Source organism: Mesocricetus auratus, unplaced genomic scaffold, assembly GCF_017639785.1.
Source record: "Mesocricetus auratus isolate SY011 unplaced genomic scaffold, BCM_Maur_2.0 Super-Scaffold_6730, whole genome shotgun sequence".
In the NCBI taxonomy this organism is placed as follows: Eukaryota; Metazoa; Chordata; class Mammalia; order Rodentia; family Cricetidae; genus Mesocricetus; species Mesocricetus auratus.
The window spans coordinates 6939559-6959430 of NW_024429184.1; the positions used below are offsets into that span (position 1 = coordinate 6939559).

General features: G+C 47.5%; 1 protein-coding gene across 4 annotated transcripts in view; it reads left to right on the forward strand.

The window, feature by feature from the left end:
* The window catches only part of Abca1 (ATP binding cassette subfamily A member 1), a 124689-nt gene that overhangs the window by 42604 nt on the left and 62213 nt on the right, over positions 1–19872 (forward strand). For 3 of the 4 annotated variants that reach the window (XM_021230906.2, XM_005076485.4, XM_040738335.1), the window contains exons 6-7: positions 11368–11489; positions 13460–13636. In XM_021230906.2, the coding sequence (XP_021086565.1) occupies positions 11368–11489; positions 13460–13636 (299 nt within the window). Of the gene's footprint in view, positions 1–11367; positions 11490–13459; positions 13637–15479; positions 17393–19872 lie in introns of those variants that run through there. The other variant, XM_021230907.2, reaches the window with a different exon arrangement.

Below are 19872 nucleotides of genomic sequence, written 5' to 3' on the forward strand. Positions count from 1 at the left end.
ACACAGGTATGTGTGCATTGTATGTTTGGTCTTATGCCATCTAAGGGTATACTCACGCAGGTGTGTATGCCTTGTACGTTTGGTCAAGTGTCATATAAGGGTATACTGACATATGTTGAGAATACTCCTCCCGTGCCCCCTCCTCTCCTTTTGCTGAACCCTTCCCTCTTTCTGGTTCCCTTTGTTTTCCTAAACAATTCCGCTCCTACCTTCATATCATAACATGCATGGTTCTGTGTTGTCTCTATGAAATCTAGTCCCCAAGGGAGAGGAAAAGATAGAAAATCTGTCTTCCTGAGACTAACTTAATTTGATTATTGTGATTATCTCTGGCTGTTTTTCTCCTAAATCCATAGCTTTGTTCTTTATGGATGAAAAATAATTACCCCCCCTTCATCTGTTGTTGGACACCTAGGTTGGTTCTTTAACTTAGCTATTGTGCATAGAGCTTCAGTGAACCTTTGTGTGTGTGTGTGTGTGTGTGTGTGTGTGTGTGTGTGAGTACGGAAGTTTACATTTTGAGTGGACCATTGATTCTTTGAAGAAAGCATTGGCAAATTGGTACTGTCCCCATTTTATTGATGGGAAAATTGAGTCTGAAAAAGGTTGTATCTGTTGCTCAGTGCCACAGAGTTGTTACTTGGGTCCAGGTCTGTGAGACTTGAAGTTCCGAGTCTTTCTACCACACGATGACGCTGGCTGCTCAGTACTTTGACATGGGGAAGCATGGGCAGCATAACCAGCTTTGGGTTTTAGAGAGTAAAACAGTGCATGTAGTCGCTGGTAGAGAAAGAACTAGAGTTGTGAAATCAGAGCTGTTGGGGTTTGAATTTGCCTCTGCCTTGTCCTGTGACCTTGAGCCGGCCGCTCCCTTCTCCCATCTATTTCCCGGTTTGGAAAAATGAGGATAACAACAATACCTTTCTCGGAAGCTGGCTTGAGAGGTTCTGGAAATTGATCTGTGTAATGTGTCTGAGGCTTTGTAAATACGACCCTGTGTTTCCTGCCACCACGTCCTGGTAAGCTTATTAATTTTAGACGGTAGAAGGCGTCAGGCGATGTACGTACGCACATGATGTGTCCTGACAGTTCTCCCTAACCTTGCCTGGAAAAAAATCCCACCTCAGTGTCTGACCTGTGTATTCATCTTACCTTCTCTTGATCCCTGGTCTGTCTGTCTGTCTGTCTGTCTGTCTGTCTGTGTCTGTCTCTGTCTTTCTCTCTCTCTGTCTGTCTGTCTATCTTGGTCTGTCTGTGTCTGTCTCTGTCTCTGTCTGTGTCTGTCTGTCTGTCTGTCTTTGTGTCTGTCTCTGTCTCTGTTCTCTGTCTCTCTGTCTGTCTGTCTGTCTGTCTATCTTGGTCTGTCTGTGTCTGTCTCTGTCTCTGTCTCTGTCTTTGTCTCTGTCTCTCTGTCTCTCTGTCTGTCTCTCTGTCTGTCTGTCTATCTTGGTCTGTCTGTGTCTGTCTCTGCCTCTGTCTGTCTATCTGTCTGTCTTTGTGTCTGTCTCTGTCTCTGTTCTCTGTCTCTGTCTCTCTGTCTGTCTGTCTGTCTGTCTATCTTGGTCTGTCTGTGTCTGTCTCTGTCTCTGTCTCTGTCTTTGTCTCTGTCTCTCTGTCTGTCTCCAGTGCACCTCCTGAATTACCTCCCCAACCCCTGTTGCCTAGATTTTCAAGTCCCACAAACTGAACCTAGTCCTGCATCCTGTAGAGTCTGGTCTCAGCCAGTTAGGGGCGAGTCTCCTCCCCACAGACCTCCCCACCTCTGCCCCTTCTGTTTGATTCAGTCTTTCCTGTTTCTAAATCCCATCTTCCTGGTTTTTGACCTTTCTCTCCTTTCCTCCTTCTGTCTGCAGGGCCCTCTCTGCGCCTGCCCTGCACCCCTCTGGGATTCACAAAAGAATCCCTAGAAAGTGTTTCCTTATCAACCGTTTTCGGGTTTTCCCTGATACTGGCTTCCTGTGTGTTGTTTCTTATGAGGTTCAGAACTCATCTGGGCCAATGGTAGCAACTCAGCGTCACCCTTCCTCTTCTCGAGGGCTGTCCCAGCCAGCCTGCACGTGGTCGCCACCTGCTGGCCAGCGGGAGCCACAGCCTTCTCAGGCTCCTAGCTAGATGCCACCAGTCCTCATTCCAGGGGCTTCGAGCGGCTTCTCTCTCTTCTTGTCAGCAAGACTTGCATATTGGCCGAGTCCACTCTAGCTTCCGTGAGAAAACATCCACGACTCGGTAATTTGACACACCGGAAATTGTTTCTAAGGAGCCTGGGAGTCCTAGGTTGGGGTGCTGCAGGGTCACTATCTCTTCTCTTGCGGGCTACCCTCTCCAGGAGGGAAAAAAATCTCTTTAACCTCGTAGAAGGGACATATAGGACTGAGCCCGCCCCCAAAATCTAAAAAAAATTTTTACTTTTTATGAATGAGTGTTTGCTTACATCTGTGTCTGTGCACCGTGTAAGTCATAATCCCATCCAAGAGGACTCTGCTCTGACGACTGCTCCCCTGCGTCGCCCCCCCCTCTAATTTCCCAGCATTCTTATCCTGTAGGGGGAGCCCCTGCTTTAGGACATGGACCTGGGAAAACGTGTTCCCGTCCAACTCCATCTCAGTCTCGTCTGATTCTCCCATAGCTGGGCCGCCCTGCCCCTCCTAACTCTGTTCACATCTCCTCCTGGATGGCAAGGGCAGGGATTATGTTGTGTGATATGTCTTTTGTTCCTCCTTTTGGAACACACTGGATAGCCCCCCACCCTTTGGATTTTCGAGACAGGGCTTCTCTGTATTGTTTTGGAGGCTGTCCTAGAACTCGCTCTATAGACCAGGCCTGCCTTGAACTCACAGAGATCCGCCTGCCTCTGCCTCCCGAGTGCTGGGATTAAAGGCGCCACCAACGCCCGGTTCTCACTGGATGGTTTTATTCGTTTGAACCTAGCACTGGTATCTTGGGACAGTGGACATTTAACTAACACACCTTGCACCAGATAATTGAAACAATACACGCTGTCTAAAGTTTCACCACTGTTGATGCAGAGAGAAGAGTCTTAACGTTGCTGCTGTTTGCCCCAAACAGTTCAGGGTGTATGACCATGAGTACTCAGTTCTCTGGGCAAATGTTCGCCTAACTGCCACGACCGCTTTATCAACATGCATTTTGAGCACACTTAGTCTCCAGTTTGTATTTTCTTATGCATTATATATGGATTGCGCTTGGTGCCATCAATGCTTGCCTGACTCACACTGGAAGGCAGACCTTTGTTTACAAAATACAGAGGCTCACAAGGATCTGCACAGTGACTTCCAAAGTCCTTAGAAATGGAAAATTCTGGAAACGTGATGTGACGCAGTTCATTAGATTCAAGAGCCGAGCTTTCTGAAGTTTCCTGGAGTTCTTCAGAAAGCCTTCGCTGTAGAGAGAAACTTCTTCAGGGCCCCATGATGGGCAGGGAGGTCTCAAGGCATGTGTGCCCACCTTTGCCCACTCTAAGTTACCACAGGCCGTAGCCGCCCAGCTGCCTCTCCTCTCCGGAGTAGCCCACAGAGCCTTCTGGAGACATCTCACTCCTGAAGAACTCACAGCCCCGTGTTACAAAAGAAACCCAAGAAACAGGTCCCCCTAAAGCTGGCCATGGTGGCATGTCTGTAAATGCCAGCACTTGGGAGGCAGAAGCAGGAGGTTCAGGAGTTCAAAGCCAGCCATGGCTACACAAGACCCAGCCTGAGGAAAGGAACCAAGAAACCAACCATCAGAGAAACAGGTGTGATGTTTCTAGCCCCTTTGTAGCTGAAAATATTTCAGTCTTGTTTTTAAGGCTGACCGAGTAGGCCAAGTAAAACCACAAGAATGCCCCCCTGGCTCCTACTTCAAGCCCTTGCTCATTTGGTAAAGCCTGGGCCAGAAGACCCCAACCCTGCCCTGCTGCCCCTCCAGGGGTCCATTTAAGAAGAATAAGCAGGCCGGGGATGATGGTATGTTTTCTCTACTCCCCCCACCCCGTTGACTCCTCAGCCCACTTCTCAAGCTGCTGATTGCTGTGGTTCCTTTTTGTGGCCAGCACAAGACTGCAGAGATCTTGAAACTTAAGCTGGGGCTTGCAGAGGGCGCTGACCGAGAGTAACCCCAGAGGCTGCTGCCAGGGTTCCCTCCTCCTCCGCCTTCCTCTGCTGCTTCCTGCCCTCCTCCTCCTCCTCTGCTCCCGAGCCTGGGTTCTAGCAGGCAGAGGGAGGGAAGGGAGGGAACACTTCATTGTCCAGGAAGACCCCCTGGGTTAGGGCTCCTCCTTACCACCGCCTCTGTCTCCCTGGGAGGTGTTTCCTTAGCTTGGAGGCAGAGGCCTGACCCAGATGGATGGCAAGAGACCCAGGATAGAGTCTCATTCTTTCCCAGCCCATGACACATCTCGTCTGTTTGTTCCTTTAGACGCCAACCTCTTATTTTGTTTTTCCCTGTCTCCTCCCCTTTGCCCAGCTTGACTGCCCAAAGCTCCAGGGTCGTGTTAGGTGGCTGTTTGCTTCTTAGGGCAATCGGGAAGCTGCGCTCCACAGCTGGCTCGGGTTCTTTGGTCCATGCTGGAGGGGTTGCCCTGAGAGACCTCCTTTGACCTCCTTTGGCCTTTTGCTGCCTACAGCTTTCTGTCACATTCGGTGACAGTTGTCATACCTTCTCATGTAAATACTCCTAGCTACTCAGCCATTATCTTGAATGAGTGTGTGTGTGTGTGTGTGTGTGTGTGTGTGTGTGTGTGGGTGCATGCACACTCATATTAAGTCGGCGGTCACTTACGAGTTTAGGGTCTCACCAAGCCTGGAGCTCACTGAGTGGGTTATAGCAACTGGCTAGAAAGCCTCAGCTGTCAGCCCGTCTCCACTGGGATTGCAGGCATGTCCCACGCTGCAGGACTTTTTACATGGCTGTTGGGGCCGGCAGTTCAATTCCTCGTGCTTGACCAATAGGTATTTTATTGAGTGAGCCACCTTCCCAGCCCTACCGTCGAGTTCACACTCATAATCTTTGCATTCCACACCGGCCTGTGAATGTTGTTAGCTCCGTTTCATTTTTAAGACATTTCTGCACTTCGTTTACTTCGTACGTGTTGGGGTGGGGTGTGACTGGAGAGGGCGACTTGTGAAAGTTGGCCCATGTGGGTCCCAGGGATCGAGATTGGGTGGCCAGGAGCTTTCCCCGCTGAGCCCTTGTGTTGGCGCTGGCTCCATTTGATGTCTGAGAACACTGAGGCCAAGGGAGACCAAGGAAAGTAGCCAAGTGAGGGTCACAGTCACAGAGGTAGGGAGTGGCAGAGCTGGAGTTTGACTTGCCGGTGTCTGTCTCGGTGCGGGATCTCTTGGACCCTGTGTTCCTCTTGGAAACATGAAAATAATTTTTCAGAGAACTTTTTCCCCAGCCACATATTCCACAGGTAATAGAAACCGGGTCCATCAACTCATTTGGGTGGAGTTAAATGGAGGAGTGACCATCTTTCGCTGCAAGTGTTCTTTGTCTCCCTAGGACCCCTGCTGTGTTAGTGTGCTTGTGTCTGTCCTTGCGGCTGCCAGACAGTGTGACCCTTCTTGTTGACTCTCTATAAAATGTTAGCTTTATTTACTTTTTCCGTTTTCTCCGTCCTATCCCCCTCCCTCCCTCCTTCTCTCCCTCCTCTCTCTCTCTCTCTCTCTCTCTCTCTCTCTCTCTCTCTCTCTCTCTCTCTCTCTCTCTCTCTCTCCTTTTTGTAATGCTGCCGATTGAACTGGGTCCATGTTAGAAAAATGTTCTACGCCTGAGCTATGTCCCCTGCCCATTTCCCCCTTTCTCTTTGTGGCACAAAGAGTTGTGAAGTTGCTGAAGCTGGCTTTGTGCTTGTAATCCTCCTGCCCCAGAGCCCCCAGATAGCTGGGTTATAATGGGCCTGTGTCATTAGGGGTGGCTTTTATTCATTTTTTCACCAAGTTCTGAATAGACACATTTGAGTGAGTCTTGACCTTTCCTTGTAGACAGTATCAGCAGGGGAATAAAAAAGGGAAAATAGTTCTCTCCCACCTGGGAACTCAGCCAGGCAGATGCGTAATACACACATAAATCTGCGCGCACACACACGTGCACACACAGACACATCTTATCGACCTTCAATTTGGCATCCCAGTGTTCTTGGCAAAGTCCCTTGGCTTCCCCCCCCCATTCTGAACACAGCAGCTCAGCTAATGAGAACAGGATCGTATTAGCAGTTCTTTATGGAGCATTTCACTCGGCGCAGGAATGCCCCTGGCTCGCACCAACATTTCTCACTCAGCCTTCCCTGTCAATCCAGGGAGGTGGCTGCTATCGTCATTTTTGTTATGTTCATTTGTCCACTTATTTATTCTGGTACTGGGGATGGAACTCACAGTTTTATGCCTGCTAGGTGAGTGCTCTAACCACTGAGCATTGAGACATATCCACAGACATTGGAAATTGTCTTGAGACAGACTGTTCCTCACTAGGTTGCCCAGGCTTGCCTTGAACTCACATTTTGAACCAAGGAGACCTTGACTTTGTGATCCTCCTATTCAGCCTCCTGAGCAGTTGGGATTGCAGGTATGAGCTGCTGTGTCTGACTGTGTTTCATCATTTAATTAACCGGGCCTCCCTCTGATGTATTTTTCTGAGCCTCCAGCTGCTGTCTCCCAGAAGCTTCTCTTCCCTTGGGCTGATGAAACCAAGTAGGCTTCGGGACACTAGCCATCTTGACCCCATCTGTTTCGCCTTCATGTCTGAATTGGTCTTTCCCCTTCCCAATACCAGATGAATTTATCTCTTCAAAACTGGCCATTTCCCAGGCCATATCAGCTCATTTTATATTCATGCATTTGTATCCATCCACACACTCATCCATCCATCCACTCATTCATCTGTTTATCCATCTACCCACCCTTCCACCACCCCTCTATCCATCTGTCCATCCATCCTTCATCTACCCAGTCACTCATTTACTTACCCATATCACCCACCCACCCACCCACCCATCCATCCATCCATCCATCCATCCATCTATCCACCCAGCCACCCATCCATCCAGTGTCTTCACTCAAGAAGATCCCCTGGCTTACTCCGTGATTTTCATTTCTCTACCCAGCTCGCTGCATACTGAAGACAGAGACCAGCAAAGCCATCCCACTCTGTCCTTGTGCCATTTGTTTCCCACCTCCCCCTTTGTCCTCTTACTCCTCAAATCTGGGGTTCTGTAGAATTTGTTCTCTCTGTGTCTTTGTTCATGGACATGTGTTGAGAATTTACTGTGTATATAGCCCTGTTGAGTACAGAATTTTCAAGCTGCCTGCCGTCATGAAAGGGACTGTCTTTACACCACTAAATCCCAGGGGTGGTTGATTTGTAGTTGTTTCTAGAACTGCCTAATTTCCTTCATGATGTTCTTGCCGATAAATTTAATCCCGTCCTAACGGCGTTTATGGAATATCCTCCTTCGTCTTTCTACCCTTTCTTCTGCTTTCTGCAATTTGTGCTCCTCTCCATCTCTCTTGCTAATAACCAAGAAAGCCCCTGAGGGCAGATCTGTGTTCTCATTTTTTCCTGCACATTGCTATATAGTGTAGCAAAGCCAAGTAAAACAGCCATTTTAGTGACAATGAATGTATTACCGTTTAACAGGCATCTGTCACTAGCTGGTTACTCATTGCTATGGTTTACAAACCTCTCTAGTCCCCAGGTCTTCAAAAGGTAGATTCTGTTATTTTCCTTTACAGAAAAAGCTTGGCCTCTCTAAGCAGTGAACCTTCTTCTGGCTACACAGCTATTTTATAATGGGAGACACTACTACATTCTGGGTTTTATGGTCCCAAACCCCTTTGTACCTGTATAATTTTGTTTTGAGGTGTTATCTCTCTATGTAACCATGGACCCGGAACTTAGTCTGTAGCCCAGAGGGACCACTAATGTGCAGCCCTCTGCCTCCCAAGTACTGAGATTACAGGTATGCGCCGCCACATTCAAACTTTGTTGAAATTGCTTTTGCTTTTGTTTTAAATGTCTGAGACCCAGTTCTTATCCTAAGCAGTTCTGGTTCATTGCTCTGGGGTGCGGTCTGGCTTTGGGAGTTTCTGGGAGTGGCTCTAGGAGCATCCAAGGTTGAGAACTAGCATTAGCACACAGTTTAGCCTTCCTGTGTGTGTATGAGTTGCAGCTGTCGGTGGCGATGTGACGGTAGGAGCTAGTGGGTGTGTATCCGTGTGGCCCGACTGAAAGTTTTAGTTGTTTGTAGCCAGGGGTCTCTGGCCCTCCCTGCAGCCTCCCCACCCAGCTCGTCTGCCACACCACGCTCATGCACTGCCGAGGGTTGTTGGCTGTTTCACTGCCTCTTGGTTTCTGTGTCTCACCCGGGGGGGGGGGGGGACGGACAGGCGGCTGCGGTTTGATCACACCCAGCTGTTTTTTATCCTTAGAGCCTGTTGCGTCCTCCAACCCTGTTGACACAACAGGAGCGTCTTATAAACATGTCAAGCGCATTTGCTGGTCTCCAGAGTGTTGCTGGGTGACCAAGACCCATTGGAAGTGCAGCCCGGGTCAGCCTCCCACGCTTCTGCTGCCCCGGAGGAGGGAGCCTCCTCAAGTGTCTAAGTAGGATGCTGTGCGTTGCTGTGGCTTTGCTTGGGAGGAATTTGTGTTCAGCTGTTTCATCTGAGCGTTAGTTCAAAATGTATTTTGCTCTAGCAAGGGTTCCCAGAGACCCCTTTTGGTCCTCATTTTACAGGTAGAGGTCATAGAAGTTTAAGTAGGTCAAACAATCTGGTAAATGGGTACAGAACCCAGATTTTGGATTGCCTCTGTGTGTGTGTGAGTGTGGTGTGTGTGTGTTGGAGTGTGTGTGTGAGTGTGTGTGAGTGTGTCTCTGTGTGTATGAGTGTGTGAGTATGTGTCTGTGTGTATGAGTGTGTGTGTCTGTGTTTTACAGGGTATTGCAACACCGAGCCCCATTTCTTTTTAGTTATAAGCATGTCTGCCTCTTTAATTTACTTATAAGCATGTCTGCCTTTTCAAGCCTCCACTGAAGCCCTCCGACTCCCTGCTTGCCTGCCTTCTTTCCTCCCTCCCTTCCTTCTTCCATGCCTTCTGTCATGAGGATGCTGAGGATGCTGTCTTTGGGAAGACAACTTTAGTGGTCCAGGCTCTTATTATTCCTGGGGGTGTGGTCTAGAGGTGGCCCTGACACCCTTAGCCTCTTCCTGGAGCCACTCTGCTGAAGGATGGCTCTGGAATCTTTCTGGTAATCTCATCTAGCATTTATTCAGCTATCATTGACAGCGATAATTCTGTGTCAGGCCTTGTTCTGGGTATGTGGAGCACTAAGATAAAAGACATTCTGTCATTCTGTATTCTTTTTTTTTTTTTTTTTTTTTTTTTTTTTGGTTTTTCGAGTCAGGGTTTCTCTGTATTGTCTTGGAGGCTGTCCTAGAACTCGCTCTGTAGACCAGGTTGGCCTCGAACTCACAAGAGATCCGCCTGCCTCTGCCTCCCGAGTGCTGGGATTAAAGGCGTGCGCCACTAATGCTCGACGACATTCTGTATTCTTATAAGCAGAGTTCAGTGCGTGCAATGTTTAGGTAAAAAATAACATGTCATAATATATGGCTCCCGACCACCAATATTGGGAGTATCAAGGCTGCTTATTAAAATGAAGATTTGTGGTTGGTCCCCCTTAGAACCACCGGTTTAGTATCTGAAGGAATCCAGACCCCCAGATTGTACTTTATGCATGCCCCCCCCGCCAAGTGAGTCTTAGGAGCTCTGCGGTTGGCAACCACAGAAATGCATTCAGTAGTTCAGTAGTGCCGGTGTCTTATATAATGGAAGCAGCAGGCAGGTAGCAGCTTGCTGGAGTGCTGATTTCAAGGAGGGGCACTAGCAGACCTAGGATCAGCTTCTGGATGTCGTGAGGAACCAACCATAGGAACCAACCACGTAGGCGTTGAGGAGAAACCACTTCTTATCTCTTTCCGGAGCTCCCCAAGTTCAGAATCACTGAACTTTTCTCAAGGCAGAAGATGGTCTGGATCATTCGGATCTGTTGATAGCCTGGCTGGGCTGTTTGTCTCCATGCAGGGGGACCCTTTCAGATGCCAGGATAAACTGTTCTCATCAGTGCACCCCGTAGTCTTGTTTTCAGATGAACCCTCTCTCTTCATGCGATTTGTAAAGTTTGCCCTCTAGTGGTCAGATTGTGTATGGGCCTGTGGGCCACAATTCTGCAAATCACTGCCTGCCCGACTAGCCATCTTGTCACAGATACGATTGTTTGCTTTCTTTGTTGTTTGTTTGTTTTATTGTTTGTCTTTTTTCTTTTTAATTGCAAAAAAGAATCAAGTTATTAGAAGTTTAGAGTGGAAAGAGAAGATAAATATAGTCCATAAAAATAAGTCAGGAAAATGATGGTGTTGCTTCAGAGCCCAAGGACCCCGAGGCTCAGGGAGACGTTAGAAATGGTCAAATGGCGCCATCATATGTAGCCTCCCACCAGAGACTCAAATCCCGAATTCTTGGCCAGTGCCTTTTCTATTTCATGACACTCGATGAATGTGGAGAGCTGATTGCTTAATAGGAGTCTGTGTGAAAGCCTTTGGAAGCCAGTGCACTTAGTCAGGGTGGGCTTTTAAGCATAAGTTTACGTATCTTCCTCAGTGTTTGGAGGAGCAGGGATTTACGGCTCTGTACCTCATGGCCATGTCTGTAAAAGCCTGGATAAGCATGGAAAGTCACCCCAGGGATGCCTGAAAGTGTGGTCCCCATGCTGTCAGCATCAGCACCACCCAGGAGCTTGCTAGATGTGCAGATGCTGCGGCCGTGTCAACAAGCCACCTGTGTCAGATGCCGAGGGGCTGGTGTCTAGCAGTCTAGCTGAAGCAGCCCATCGAGTCACTCCGGTCCACAGAAAGGTTAGATTCAGGAGATTAGCACCTGTGGCGTGCCGGAATAAAGCTTTCAGTACTTCCAGTTCTAGCTGTGTGACAGGGCATCAGGGAGTCAGGAGCAGCAGGGGTCATGTCACAAATCTCAGGTAGGATGGATGAGATCATTTTAAAGATTTGGTTTTTCAGTTGGAAACCAGGAAAGACCGTGTGTAACTCCACTGTTGCGCTGTTGGAGTATGGGGACACACGCCGAGTGTGGCTCAAACATGTCATCAGAAAGTAATCTTTTCATGTCTTCCCCAGGGAGACAAAGCTCCTGAATTCACTTCTCAGTGCATGGAAGCCAGAAACCCATGCTCACCCATCCGTTTTAAATGAAGCAATCAATACTCTATTCTTCTCCACCTGCCCCATTGTGGTTGAGCCTTTTTTGTTTTTGTTTTGAGTTACTAACTGTAAACAAAACACCATTTCTCCATAGATTTGAAGCTCCAGGATTTCCTGGTGGACAATGAAACCTTCTCTGGATTCCTTCATCACAACCTGTCCCTCCCGAGGTCGACTGTGGACAGCCTGCTGCGGGCTGATGTCAGTCTCCAGAAGGTAAGCTGCCACCTTCCGCTAAACCAGCGAGCCGAATCGCTAGTACATTGTCGGAGGGCCTGGAAATAAAGAAACAAACCCCTGTCTTTGAAACAGCAGTGATGTAGTGAGAGCTCGCATACACTTTCGCCTCATTTTATACTCTGTGTTCCGGGTGGCACACACAATCCCTACAGGGCGTGGAGTGTGTTGCCCAGCGTCAGGACCAGCTTGTTGAAATGAAGTTGATTTTATGTCTGTCTTATGGCATTCCCCTAAGTGGGCTATATTTTATATTAAGGTGATTTAAGCTTTTTTTTTTCAATGTAGTTCTGAAATGAGAGCCAAAGGTGTGGATTCTTGAACTGGAATCTATCACAAAAGATTAAACAAAACTCCTCATGCTTCATTTTAAAGATAGGGAAGATACGTAAGGAGAAGTGTATCAAAATATTAGTGGAGTACTAGTGTTTATGTAGAGATTTCCTTTTAGGGCTCTAGAGAGCTCCCCTGGCATGGTCTGTTCTCATCCAGCTCCTGGGCAGAGTGCATGGCCACAGTGAAGTCAGCGGGTTTTCTTAGCTGTGTTCACTAGCAGAAGGGAGAATTGACCACACCTGGCCTTAGGCCCCCATACTGACTCGACTTTACAGTAAGCAGAAGTAGTGGGAGTGTTTATGCTTGACGAGATCTTGGCTTCACATGGCTGAGAATTTTTAAAATTAGAAAAATGTGCTTACTGCAAGCTCTTATGAAGCTAGGAAAATATGCCTTGTGTTTACCAATTTTGTGGCTGGGAGGTGGGCCAGAGGCAGCAGGCTTTGGAAATCGTTGCATTTAGCATAATTTCCAGTGCCCCCTGCCAATTTCATATCTGTTACGTGCCGTGGGTTTAGAGTAAGAGGCATCCGGGGCAGGTCTTTGCGTGGTAATTAGAGTCTCCGTGTTGTCGGGGTACTTCACCGCAGCGTGGAGACAAGGACTAAAGACGGGAGAAAGCCTCAAGTGCACTTGAGTACCCGGAGGCAGGTGAGAGCCGAGTGGACACCGTGGAGGGTCGGACACTCTGCATTGCTAACAAAACTGCACGAGTGTTGGAGGCCTTGGGGTCACCACTCCCGTTGCTCGTACAGGGGTTGCTCTGTGACCGGGGTGGGCCCCATTCATTTAAACCAATAGAGGGGTTGGTAATGCAGTCAAAGAGCCTGAGTCATCCATTCAGACATACAGCAAATGCTGTTATAGTGCTGTGGATACAAGCAGGAGTCCCGGAAACGGGCAGCTCCATCTTAGTACAAAGATTTCTCTCTGCTGGATAGTGAGGCTCAGCTATGTAAGAGTCTCTTTAAACCCAGAGAGGCTAGCCATGTGGACGTGTGTGCCCAAAGAAAGGTGGCCTGTTGGCTTTACTATAAAGAGCAGGAAAGGGTGACTTAGAACGTCTTCCAGAGGGTTGATATAGGCAAGTAAAACGAAACATTCCCGATCCTGGCATTCCTTGAACATAGTTCTGTGGATTTGTCAAGTATTGTTACCTACAGATTTACAGTATAATTTTTTTTCATGATTCAGCTGGATTTCAGTCCAATGTCATAAATTCCAGAATAGTTAGGATGACTTTCCTCTAACGGTACCAGGCATTATTTAGACTCTGGGTTCCCATGAGCAGAATCACATGTTCCAGGTAGGATTGATGAGATCATTTTAAAGATCTCACTGCACAAAAGACCTGCATTAAGGATGTCCCTGTGCTATGGGGAGGACAGTGTGGAGACAGCGAGTCGTGCATGCAGTTTTGAAACAACGTGGCAGATGGTGCCTTGATGCCCTCCATGGCTGAATGAAAAGACCTCCCCCGTGGGGGGGGCGACTGCTCTGGTGCTCTGCTGAAGATCTTCCAAGCGGTGCTGATGTGACCTGTCTCCCAAGGCTTCCAGGACCCAGCTTCCCATCCTGATAGTTTTTTCTCCTCTCTCATGAAACCCTTCCAGGTATTTTTGCAAGGCTACCAGTTACATTTGGCCAGTCTGTGTAATGGATCAAAACTGGAAGAAATCATTCGGCTTGGTGACCCGGAAGTTTCTGCCCTTTGTGGTTTACCAAGGGAGAAGCTAGAAGCAGCAGAGCAAGCGCTCCGTTACAACATGGACATCCTGAAGCCGGTCGTGGTGAGTGGCTGTGCTCCTGTGCGGAAGCTTCTGGCGCCTATGCCTTGGGAATGTGCAGTCTTTTCCTGGACACCATGACTTGTTTTTCTAGAGACTTGGGGCTGACTGGGACTTGGTCATATAATTTAGCCCAGATGTATTCTAAGTGTTTTTCTAATTTCAGTCCATTTCCCAAGGGGTAAGTTGGAGAAGAATGTTCTAGTTGGTGAGTCCAGGCCCATTGCGTCTTGTGCCTGTTTCAACTAGAGAAGGACCACACCGTGCAAGAAAACGTCTTGAAATGATTAGTAGGAGATGGCTTCTTATTAGTGTTTTTAAAACTAGCAGAAGGGGGAGACTGAGGTTAGATAGTGAACCATTGGGATTGGGAAGACCACATAAAATTAATTAGCTCAATTACAGTAACAAAATTGTATTAGAAAGACACACTCACAAAACAAACCATCACCAAGGAATTCAAGTGAGCCCGGTTGTGTTGGTCATCAGGATTATGTCAATAGAAATTCTAGAGTAAATTTTTCTGTGAGTTTTCTGTGATCTCTGGCGAAATGCCTCCAGTAGTATTCTGCAACATCCAGCACTCTGCTTTTTGGTTTACCAGACAGAGCTGCCGTGCCAGTAGGCTCTCTGTAAAGGCGTGTTCTTCATGTTGCTTAGGCTGCAATCATGCTGAGCTCTGTGAGACTCGACTGCATTGTAGAAAACTCTGCACTCCTAGGGGATCCTAAGGTGGTCACTTTCCGTCAGGATCCTGAGCCGAATGCTTACCTTGGAGTGAGCTTTAGAAATAGCTCCTGGTAGACTCTCCAGACTGGGAAGGAAGTTCTTGCGGGTGCCTCAACTCTGTGGCTCTCCAGATGTTGCCCCAGGCACAGGTGGTTTCTCCTAGATGCTTCCGTGGTGTGCACACGTGCCTGCAGTTGTCACCAGCTTAATGTTTCCTTACTCCTGAAGTAGTTAATTCTGTGTCAGGTTTTTAAAAACTACCAAGTGCTTGCTTCAGCAGTCTGATTGGTTATTGCTTCTACCACGATAATTTCAAGTATTTCTTTACTGGAGACGTTTGTAAGTGCTCCAAGCAACAGCAGTTCATAGTTAGATAAATGTGCCGCAGCAGATCTTTGCAGACTGTTGACATTTTGTGAGACGTCATTACAAGGGTCAAGGCCATTACAAATGGTGTGAAAGGGGTGATATGAAATTGTGCCTGGGTCTGCTTTACTTTGCTATAAGATACAGAGGTAAACATTTGTCCTTGAAATTTAGGAATTATGAGTTATTTTAGAAGACACAGAGATGGATTCTGGTGCCCATTAATTTGTTTTCACTTCAGTTTGCTCATTGAACACTGGTGGTGTTTACAGCCCACGAAAATCCCTCCTCTCTTAGAGTGTTGGAACTCCTTCCAAAATAGAATGACACCGTGGCCCCCATCACCTGTTCATTAACAGCTCAGGTTTCTGTACCAAAAGTGCCTTATCTGAAGAGAGATGTGTTTTGAAATTTTTCCCCTCATGTGATTATTGTTTTTGGTGTAAGTATTCCCTATTTTTCAGCCAAAAAAAAGGTTCTAATTCTTTCTCCTGGGTCTCCTCTAGGCTTTGGGTGATTGGATAATGGCATTTTGGACAGCATGGGGGCAGTGTTTCAGAGTTAGAAGGGCATGACTTGAGACTATGGAGATCTGGGTTCAAATATTGGTTCAGCTTCTTACACATGTGATTGACTTTGGAGGTAATATAGTTTACCATTAGTATGACTATTTGTTTTATAAATTCTATATGGATATATACCAGTGGCTTGGCATATACTAGATGGCCACCGACAGGAAACCAATCATTTAGTTGGCACAAGTAATACAAGTTGCATGCTGAAAACAGTTGCTGGTAACACCGAAGTTTCCTTCTAAAGATTAGTGTTAGGAATCACAGGCAGAATAAAGAAAGCACTACTCCTGAAGGCGATGTCAACAGACAATGACATTGTTGGTCTAGATATTTTCCCCAAACCCAAAACAAAACCTGCCAACCTCCAGACTCACTCATTTACTCAACAGTATTTATCAGAATTGTTCTGAGTACCCTGCTTAGTGGGGAATCCTCAAAAAGGTGGCTTTCTAGTGAAGACAAGGATGGATTGATGAGCTCTAGGGTGAGCTCGTGGAGGTCATGAACATACTAACAATACTGAGTGTCCGCGGTGTCTGTACTGTTAAGATAATAACTCCTAGGGCCACCTGGCTACGACTTGGATTATGTTCCTGGTCAGCGGGGCGGATGTGGCTGTCCGTGAGGACTAGATAGAGCGGGAGAGCTTCCCTTCGCTTTCCCTGAATGTTCCTTGAGGTCCTTCTTGCACTTTTCCCAGGGAGAGGATGGAAGCGTATCGGGGATCTGTCTGCCTCCGCAATAGCCTTCCACTTCCCTGTGCACTGTAGGAGAGAGCCGCGGTAAACCAGTCTAGTCGGACAGAGCAGTTTCCTGCCTCAGTTGTCAGGGTCCCTGCTGTTGCATTGGCTTTGCTTTTCCCTTTTGTTCTGTGATGAAGTGTCGTGCACACAGGACCTTAACAGTGCATGCATTTAACAACTCCCAGTCCTCAGGGGCAGAAACCTGGGTGCCTTGGGAGCACATCTAGGCTGAGTGTTGGCAGGGTTGGGTTTGTGTTTGGAGACTCTGAAGATGGATTCACTTTGGATTCGCTTACGGTACCAGCTGAGTTCAGTCCCGTACTCTTGTAGGCCTGAAGTCCCTGCTGGGGCTCTCGGCCGGGGCATGGGTCTTTGTTTTTAGAGTCAGTGCTGTCTCTCATCCTTTTCACGCATCTCCGTTGAGCACCTGGGCTGAGTCTCTTCCATGGTTTAAATCTCTGGCTCTGCCACACCTCTCTGTCTTTAGGCACAGAAAGTTCTGTGCTTTTAAGGGCTGTTGCCATTAGATCTGCCCATCCAAGTAGTCAAGAGGATTTCCTTGTTTTGAGGCCCAAGTACTAAATTACCTCACAAAGCACATTTTGCCCCGTTATGTATTCATGGATCCCAGAGATTAGGGTGTGACCATCCTTAGGGCGTAATGCACCGCCACAAGTACCTTTCATTGTGTCTCTGCATGCTCTCTAAGTGCCTCAGCCTTTTATTGGTCCCTCTTCAGGTCTCTGCTCTGATGCATGATAAACAGTAACGGGCCGGGGTTCTGATGCACAGAATGGGAAACAGAGCATCTCTTTCGAAGCGTCCACCCAACAAAATCTGACTGTTTACCGTGTGTCTGCTCTCTGTGATGGACTTGGTTTAGGCACTGAAGTTCACTCATGGACAAGGCAGGCGAGATGCCTGTGCAGATTTCTCTCTAGTGGGCTTTGGGGGACCGACCTTCAACGCCGGGACAGTGTGTTTGAGAACTTTACAGATTCTGTAACATGGGGCCAACGAGTGGCTTGTCCTAGATAGACTGGGGCTCTGTTGCTGGCTCACTGTTGTCTCAGGGATGTGGGAATGATGCCTGATTCTCGAGGCTGGAAGACAAAGTCCACAGATTTATCTCGCGCCAGTAATGCCTTGGATGCTGCACACGTGACTATGGTTCGATTGTCTTGACCTCTGAGAATACCTTCTTCCTAAAAGGGAGCCTTCTGTTTCTGTGGAATGAAGAACTGTCTTCAACCGTCCTGTGATTCATGCTGCATGTTCACACTAGGGTTCCCAGAAGACCCGCGACTTCACAGCTGTGCTGTCCGCTATCCAAGGATGAGCAATGGGTGAGCAAAGCTTCCTCGTCTCGAAGAGCTGGAGGGTCTTTGCTGAGTCCATTCTCGCCTTTTGTAGACAAAGGCAGAGTACAGATGGGGCTTGGTATTATCTTCTGATCTGTGACTTTTTCCCCTTTTGTGTGTGTGTGTGTGGGTACGTGTATGTATGTAGTGTATAGGCATAGACATGTGTACATGTGGAGGTGGGAGATAGATCCTGGGGATTGTCCTCTCACACTTTCTTAGTGAGGAAGGGTCTGTCAATATGGTAGTCTCACTAGACAGCCTGCTCTAGGGGGCACTTGGCTCTCCCTTCCAAGACTGGAATTACAGGCAGGATATCACACACCCGCCTGATATTTATGTGGGCTCTGGGGATCTGAACTCCAGATGTTTCTTTTGGGGGGGGTTTCAAGACAGGGCTTCTCTGTGACTTTGGAGGTTGTCCTGGAACTCACTCTTTTAGACCATGCTGGTCTCAAAACTCACAGAGATCCGCCTGCCTCTGCCTCCCGAGTGCTGGGATTAAAGGCGTGCGCCACCACCACCTGGCTGGTCACGTGTTTCTATCATGGGCCCTTCAACCACTGATCCATGTCCTCAGCCCTGCTTTGTGAGTTTTAAGGACTCAACACTTCAGTGTGTCACATGTAGCATTTGGCTTAAGGCATTTGTTTAGGTTAATTTTTTAGAGGAGAATTTGTGTAGGTTTTTGTAGGGGAGAATTCTTTTTTTTCCTCTCCTTTGGCCTGAAGGATTCAGACACTTGTGGAAAGTGCTAGATTCCATGTACTTGGTTTGATGTTAATGTCCACCTGTTTACGCAGTGCGCCTTTTGTTTTGAAGCAGCCGTGGTCCTCGTCACTTGGTATTTGGTGCAGTGACATGCTGTGATGGTTTACTCTCTGACTGCGTGTCCATCTGCGCAGAACTGAGGGATAAATGGGGTGAATTTAGTGTTTTGCTAACATGACTGCTCAGCTCTGTTCGCCCAAACGTGTTGCGTGCCTTAATTACACCACGTTTGCTCTTGAGAAGCACCGTGGCTCCTAAGGTAAAGGCTTGCTTTTAAATTATGCTAATAAGTGTATTGAACTGTGTCTTCAGAAGCTGCAAATGCATAAAACATTTTAATGCGTGAAACACATTTAACATAAAACCTAACGTTTGAATTGTTGAATTATTTTTAATAGGTTAATATGTTCTTCAGACATGAGGCCAATCTTTTCCATGTTTTAATAGAAATATTAAGATGTCCCTCAAAGGAAAGCTTTGTTGTCATGGAAATTAAATAGACTATGTGGGACACATTCAGGTATGGCCACGGATGTCATGGGGATATTGGAGATTGATTGGTTATGATAATACTTGTCTGTGGTACACAGCTGACTTCTTTTCAGTTTAAATCTACTCTTAAAATTTTATTTTGTGTGTATGGGTGTGTTGCCCGTCTGTATGTCTGTCTACCACATGCTTGCCTGATACCCACTGAGGCCAGATGAGGGTGTTGGATCCCCTGGAACTGGAGTTACCCAGGGCTGTCCTTGCTGTGCTGGTGCTGTGGGCCCACTAGATGAGCAGTAAGTCCTGCTAACCACTGACTCGTCACTCCAGCCCCGAGTTTAAAGCTTATTACTCCTTAGTCTAGGGTGGAATAAGTGGGAAGTTAGAGTTACATCTAGTTTTTAGGGAAGGCGTTGCTGTTGTTACGATAGCATCTTGATGGGTAGCCCAGATTGGCCTTGATATTGCGACCCTCTTGCTTCAGACCTGGGATTACAGGCAGTGGCCACCATGCACAGCTCCAAAGGCAAGTCAGGCATGTACCAGGAGTCATTCTGTGACATGAACTTACAAGAGACATATAAAATTGCATCCTGTGTTAAAACGCCGTTCATATATAAGTACATCTATATTAAATGATGGAGTCCCTGAAAGTTTTGCATGTATGATTTTTGCAAATTGAAAATAGTTTCAATTGCATTTTAGTTGCATGGAGGGTCTGTCCTCTGTTCTTATTTGACTGTGACTCACGATACATTAGTAGTAAATAGTGTTTTCCACTTCATTTTATATAGTCATTATCTACAAAGAAATTTATCCAACCAGTGTTTATTGAACTGGGTCAGTGCTGTGAGCAGGGCCAGGGAGGCAGGGGCATGGAAGGTGCAGCGCTCTCTGAATTTCTGCTCTGGAGGAGGAGAAGGGGCAGAACGAGGCAGGACAGGTGCAGATGGACAATAGATGCTACGCTAGGTGCTTTGAAGGCCCTGATGGCCATCTAACCCAGGTTAGCTCAGCAGGCTAAGGTGTCTCCTTTTTAGAGGCCTAAACAGTGCTTTTAGACAGGCAACGAATGCTGCAAAAGAAAACGTGGTATCTGCAGGGTCTGGAGGGGAATGGGAAGAATAAAAAGTGATGTGTGTGTAGGAGAACCGTGCAGAACCGAGATCACTCAGGGCGGGGCAGCCATACTGATGGGGGAGATC